The sequence below is a fragment of the Danio rerio genome, chromosome 6, assembly GCF_049306965.1.
Source record: "Danio rerio strain Tuebingen ecotype United States chromosome 6, GRCz12tu, whole genome shotgun sequence".
NCBI classification, from domain to species: domain Eukaryota; kingdom Metazoa; phylum Chordata; class Actinopteri; order Cypriniformes; family Danionidae; genus Danio; species Danio rerio.
The window spans coordinates 33442411-33450000 of NC_133181.1; the positions used below are offsets into that span (position 1 = coordinate 33442411).

General features: G+C 34.8%; 1 protein-coding gene across 13 annotated transcripts in view; it reads right to left on the reverse strand.

The window, feature by feature from the left end:
* The window catches only part of pde4ba (phosphodiesterase 4B, cAMP-specific a), a 331706-nt gene that overhangs the window by 75953 nt on the left and 248163 nt on the right, over nt 1-7590 (reverse strand). For all 13 annotated transcript variants that reach the window (XM_068221992.1, XM_073954262.1, XM_073954263.1 and 10 more), the window contains one exon: nt 4171-4365. In XM_068221992.1, the coding sequence (XP_068078093.1) occupies nt 4171-4365 (195 nt within the window). The remainder of the gene's footprint in view (nt 1-4170; nt 4366-7590) is intronic.

Below are 7590 nucleotides of genomic sequence, written 5' to 3' on the forward strand. Positions count from 1 at the left end.
TTTTCATACACACAAACACAAGCTTTTTGTCAGGAATGCCCGTGCGATAAGTGATCCATCAATGTAGAAAAGTGATATCAAATAAAAATTTTCATATTAAAAAAAAATGCATACTAACATCCAGGAAAACTCCCGAACATAGATATATGTGTATATCTATGTGTGTATGTGTATATACCCCCCCCCCTTCAACTGGGGGCCCCGTCGGTGATCCCTGCAGGGGGGCCTCCGCATTTTGCGCTACGCCACTGGGTAATTAGGCAAGTTGTTTTGTAATGAGGGTTTGTTCTGTAGACTATCGAAAAAATATAGCTTAAAGGCGCTAATAATTTGGTTCCTAAATTTTTTTTTTTTTTTTTTTCAAAACTGCTTTTGTTCTAGCTGAAATAAAACAAATTAGACTTTCTCCAGAAGAAAGAAATATTATCAGATATACTGATAATATACTGTGAAAATGTCCTTACTCTGTTAAACATCTTTTGGGGAAAAAAAGCAGAAAAAAAACAAAGGGTTTCATTAAATGGTGAGTATAATTTCATTTTTAGATGAACTATCCCTTTAAGAAAGCCTCTGATCGTAGGGATATGGATTTGCATGAGCTCTTCAATTCACCTACATCATGTCAACAGATGAAGTCATTAAACGCACACTGTTATCAAGGTTTGATCATAAAGTATATTTGAGACTGTAGAGTTGTACCTGAGGCCGGACACCGTATTTAAAAAGACACAAATAATGGCTTTAAAACAAATAATGAATTCCTCTGCATAACAGAACAAATATTCAGCGCACACAGACACTCCTCATGTTTTCTGGATAACAGATGAGCAAGGATCCCACAGTGAATAAACTTCTATAATCACTATATATGCAACAATGAGTGTGTAAAGGAAATGAGTGTTTACAAATTACAAAATGGGCCTGTTTAAACTTGGTCAATTCATGTGTTTTTCTTTGATCGGATAGCTATATTATTTGTGAAAAGAGTTCCATATACTGTACATTTGACCACTTAAATGTGTCTCTGCTAAACGAATAGAAATCTAATCTTAAAATTCCAAGCTTTATGCAAATTTAACTAGATTAACTTGACTAAAGGATCAGATATACTGAATTTAATTCACTTATAATTTTTTACAGAAAAGTAAGCTACATATTCTATTCAGCCACCGTTGTGCAGCATCCTCCTGGATGATGCGACGGCAGCTATATTGGGCCAGACCACACACCGCACACCAGCTGATTGGTGGAGAGGGACAAAGTGATGAAGACAATTATGATATGGGGAAGGTTATGAGGCCATGATGAACAGAGGCCAGTGGGAAAATTTTGCTAGGACCCAGGGTTAAAACCCTACTCCTTTTCGAAGGACATCCTGAGTCAGGACCTCAGTTTAACATCTACTGTATAGAGTCTCCATCAATACACTGGGGCGTTAGGACCCACACAGACTACAGGTTGAGCACCCTCTGCCGGTCTCACTAACACCACTTCTGTCACCAACCTAGCTTTCCCATGGGGTCCCCATCCAGGTACTGACCGGGCACAGCCCTGCTTAGCATCAATGGACGACCATGTGAGTTGCATAGAGCCAGCTGCCAGATTTTTATATAGTATGCTACAGGAAGCTTTCTAATTAACTCGTTTTCCAGTAAAACATAATTACCTGTGCACAACATTCTGCAAATACAGTTATTATATGCTAAATGAAACTAAATCCAAACTCAATCTACTTTTGTCATAAAGATAGACTATGTGCAAGACTGTAAAGGGTTTACATACATTTGTGTATAATCTACTCTCTCAAAAACAACATCTTTTATTTTTGCCTATATTTTATTTCTTTTTGGAATAATTTTTCATATGTGGTTTCAACAACCAGACCAGATTTGAGAACTGTCCAGTTTGATTTGCAATGTGTCTCGAATCACCTTGTGGAGTGGTTTGAGCGATCAGATTTATATCTGTCTGAAATGTTTGAAAAATTTAGACTTGCCATTTTCACAATTCGATAGCTATCTGATCAGGGAAAAAAAATGCAGGTAACACTTACACACTATAAATCACCTTTTAAGCATTAGCAAACAGTTAGTTCATTATCTGTTAAGCATTACCTCTGCATTAATAAACGTTAGTAAGCTGTTTATAAATACAGCTACAAATGCTGTATTCCTGCTTACAAGCACATTTATAATATGCTTAGTGATTGTATTTTTATACTTTATTACTTATTAATTGTTCTGTACTAAATTCAGTATCACATTATTTACAAACCATTTGCATTTAAGAGTAGCTGGTGGCTTTTAGAATCATTCAGAATGAGTTAAGAAACCATTAACAAAACTATTCAAATCAACACTTCTATATTTTATTATTCAGACATTTAGTAATGGTTACTGTGTATGTTCATACATGCTTTGTTAACTTAATGTCATGCAGTTTTGTGTCCTAAAGTGAGGACTATTTATGCTTTGTAAATCCCTTATAAATGACAATTAAAGAAAGAAATGACTATAAATGTCTATTCATTCAAAGAAACACAAATCAAACTGTATCAAATAAAAATTTAATCTTTGCAATCTTCTGTAAAAAAATTACAGTACAATTTAAACATCACTAAATAACATTGATATGTTGCATCTTATTTTATTGGTAAATTATTATATTGTTGTTGTTATATCCAATTTTATTAAATTGTATTTATTTCTAATTGTATTTTAACACTTCTGTTATTCAGCAATATTTAAAGTTTACAGTAATTTAATTTTTTTTAAATAAGATTGCTTCTTATTTACTTCTTATTCTACTTTAGGACACAAAACTGCAAGTTGAGTTATTAAAGCATTTATTAACATGCATAGTGACCGTTACTATATGCCTGAATAATAAAATATAGAAATGATGATTTGAATAGTTTATGAATCGTTTACCAACTCATTCTGAATGGTTTTAAAAGTGCTAAACTGCTAAATGATTTGTAAAGAATGCAATACTGAACTTAGTAATGAACAATTAATAAGTAATGAAGTATAAAAATACAATCACCAAGCATATTATAAACAAAAGTCACGAATACAGGATTTGAAGCTTATTAACTGCTAACTAACATTTATTTATGTAGAGTTAATGCTTAACAGATAATGAATTAACTTTTTGATAATGCTTAATAGATGAATCCTATTGTGTAGTTATTATAAAGCACAGGTGTCAAACTCAGTTCTAAAAGGGCCGCAGCTCTGCACAGTTTAGTTCCAATCCTAATTAAACACACCTGATCAAACTAATTGAGTCCTTCAGGCTTGTTTGAAACCTACAAGTAAGTGTGTTGGAGCAGGGTTGGAACTAAACTGTGCAGGGCTTCGGCCCTCCAGGAATTGAGTTTGACACCCCTGTTATAAAGTGTTACCAAAACACATAAAGTAACCAGGTGTAAACAGCCCCACTGATCACAAATGTATATGTGTAATATGTATAATACATATTACATTTAATTAGAAATGATAAAATTACTTATCTCAGCATAATTTCTGTTTCCATTTCCAATGGCGCGTTTTGACTGTGTCAGTGTCTTTTATGCACACAACACAGATTAATTACAACAGTTAATGGCAGCTGAGCGAACAGCAATGTTGGATTAATCATACTGATTTATCACCTTTCATCAATATTGATTATTGATTATTAAATCTCAAAATCCATTTGTTTTGCTTTTTTGCATATCCTGTTTTCTGCTAATCTGTAAATTTCTCCAAACACTATTTGTAGTTTACCTGCTGTTCAGTAGTCACAATCAGTTTGTACTTTGTTGAAATATAAAACAAAGTATTTCTACTCATTATCATAAATTACCAACAATAATCTTGGTTTTGACACTCTTTAATGTGGCATGACTGATCACTGTAGCCGCATCAGTTCAAGCGACATGGGAACCAATAATCGGTTTCTCTATCTAACAGCACAAAATAAACATGCTGGTTTTAGCTGTTTGAAGAAGGTTTAACTGAGCTGTCATCCTGACCTGCCAACAAATTCCCACAACCTGCACACCAGTCCAGGCTGGAAGACAAACTGAGACCAGCAAGCAGTTTTAGGGCAGTTTAAGATATTGTTTTCAACATTAAATGAAAGGAAGATATTCATAGTTTTAACAAATAGAATGTTCATACTCACAGTTCTGAGGCGACAGACGAATTTCGGGACATTGACTTTGGTGAGAGATCATAGTCGCTGTCTGAGCGGTAGAGGAAGGACTCTCTCCGCTGGTTGTGGCCGGGAAAGTTTGTGTGCAGAACCAGGCCAGAACCTGGTGAGGCCTGGGGGTCCAAAGGACTACAGCTCGCAGACGGGCCATTTTCCACATCGAAACTGCAATGACACAAAAATAATACATTATTATTAGCATAGATGAGACACATTATAGTCTCTTTAATGGTTTTTGGACTGGCATCATTTTAAAGCTACATAAAGCTACCAAAGGCGGAACCAACAGAACCATTTTCTTCTTTAAATGAACTGTGAAGAAAAAAAAAAAAAAACGTCCACCTAAAAAAAAAAATGGTAACAGTTTCTATGAAGTCCATGCTTATAACAGATTTTAGCTCTGTTTAAAATTCTTTACTATCAAGAATAACAATGGCAGACTGTATCTTTATAAATACAATCATGCCTGACTAATTGATACTCAAAAATCAGTACTTCAGACACAGTATTACTTATAATGTGTCAAGAACATACATATAAAAAATAAATACCTAAATCACTTATAATTGTAAATAGTGCTATTATAAATGTAGCTTTAAACTGTTACTGTTATAATTATTATAATGCAGTATAGGTGGCTCAGTGGTTAAAAATTTCGCCTCATAGCAAGGTTCAAGTTCAAGTCGCGGCTGGGTCAGTTGGCATTTCTGTGTGGAGTTTGAATGTTCTCTCCATGTTTTCGTGGGTTTCCTCCAGGTGCTTCAGTTTCCCCCACAGTCCAAAGACATGCAGCATAAGAGAATTGGATGAACTAAATTGGCCATAGAGTGTGTTAACATGAGTGTGTGTGGGTGTTCCTCAGTACTGGGTTGCAGCTGGAAGGGCAGTTCATTCAGCTGTGAAGACCCCAGATAAATAAGAGACTAAGCTGAAGGAAAATGAATGAATGATGCAGTATAGGTTTTGTTTTGTCTTTATCGATTCATTTCTATTATTGTTATGCTTGATTATAAATAATTATAAATGGAATTCATTATGAGCATAGGCTTCGTAGAAAGTGTCACCAGAAAGTTTACCTATTTGTTGAAAAAAACATTTCATAAATGTCAAAGCTTCTTATCATTGATGCATATGAAGAACTTTTATTTTAAAAGGTGTATAAACTATTCTTTAAATGAATTCATACATGACTTCTCTCTTACTGAAGGCTAAGACTGTTCATTCGAAGCCAAAAACAAGCCTGATCCACCTTGGCAATCCACAAGATTCAAACTTATATATAGCTTTATGAAAGTTTCAGGAGAAATACACAAGCTGTCCTCTGGGACCAGAGAGCTCTGGAAAGTCTCAAAGATTCCCAGCACTTGGGGCGGAAGCATGTCTCATCTTTCCAAACCATGAGGAAACATAGTGGACAAGGTCCTAGCCCACTTCAAACAGAAGAGAAGCAGGGGAAACACATCACGCTCAATTCAAATAAACAATTTTCAAAAAGACGCTTGTGTTCGATTTTAAATGTGTCTGTGATTTTAGATCTAAGCGGGAGGAAGCAGTGATGGTCCTTGTGCTCAGAGCACCAGAGGTTTGGTGACCTTTCACTGTTTCTCCTTAAGCACTGGAGAAACTACACTTTTTTTATCCAACATAAACCAAAAACAGTTCCTTGTTTTGCTGCAGTTGTCCAATGAAAAAAATGCCCCCACACACCACAGATATATATGCATGACTTTGATAATGCTTTTAAAATACTTCTTTAGTGATAATAAGACATCGCTGAATATCCTGATGCATGCAGAGGCCCGGCGTCAGATAACAGCAGCTAATACTGAATCAACATCCTCCTATTGTGCCCCGTATTCCTGTTAGCCTGCCATTCACAACAGCCATCAACAGCATTTAAGTTGTTCACACTGAGCATAACCCTGGGTTATCATCTTTAAAACACAAAGCAACATTTCACACTTGCATACTTTAAAAGGGGGAAGCAAGCCTTTTTTTGTGGTCATGGATTGAGAAAAAGTATTTAGAACAATTTGGATCGTCAACAGCTTGCAGGCTGTGATACTGATATTAACAATAACCATTAATGCAGGAAATTACAAGCCTGTGCAGCAGGTTTAAACAGGTAATTCCCCATACTTACAAAAAAAAAAAAAAACTTACACTTGGTTTTCATGGTTCCTTTACTACCTTCTAGAGGTTACATTTAAACAAGATATCAGTTGAGTATTACACTGTAAAACCCAAAAAGTTAGGGTCACTCAAACCGTTTGAGGAAACCAATTGCAACAAACCATTTAAGTTTAAAATCTAATACAAATGAGTATTGTGAACTTAATCAATTTGTGTAAATAAAGCAATTTGAACACATTAAAACTCAATAAATAAAGAGAACTCAAACCCACTGAGTACTATAAAACCTAATAAGTTAAGGCAACTCAAACTGTTTGAGGAAACCGATTACAACAAACCATTTGAGTTGAAAAAAAAAATCTATACGAGTATTGTGAACGATGAGGTATTTAATTAACTCATTACCCTCAACACTGAGTTCAAAACTTTTCAAATGAGTAGAATTAACTTTCAGTTCATTTTGAGTTAATTACACTTATTTTGTTTAAAAAAGTTGACTGTTGGGTTTTACAGTGACTGTTAATATAGAGTTAGTTGAAAAACAAAAACTGGAAAACTGAAAATCGGTGCCTCATTTTGTTTTGTTGTACATTTCAGATACACATCCTGGACACTTTCATGAGAAGATGGGCTTGTTGTACAGATCACAAATTGAACCACTGACCCTTCTGTAAACAAAATCAATATTGTTTTTGAAAGCAACTAGAAGTAGAAGAAAAGTGGTGGGAAATGACTAGGGGTGAAATAAAAAAATTCTCTTAATGATTCTGTATCGGTTAAATCGAACGCAAAAAATAGGTGGATGGAAATATAGCTGACTATATTGTTGAGGGAGCTTCAAAATAAAGTATTAGCCAAACAGTCCAGACATATTTTAATGACTTAGAGTTGCTTAAAGTCTTTTTTTAAGTTGATAACATCCTCCTTAGACTATAAATGAAAAGATTTAAAAATAAAAGTGCCACAGCCCCTAGACACTGGAAATCCCTCCACCATCATCTCTGTGAAATTGCATCTCTTCCCATCTTCAAAACTCAATTATAAACAGATCTGTAAGCTTGCTCTTATTGAAGATTTTATGGATTCTGACTCTGTCTTGTGATTACAATCAGTTTATCTCATTTAGCAGCAAATCTTGTTTTCTTTTGTCTCTTGTATTGCTGTTTGAAATGCCTTATTTGGAATTTGTTCTTGTTTCAGGTGCTCCCGGTCAGGCATTATGAAGCATTTTTATGGTTTTGTAAAGGGATAGTTCAC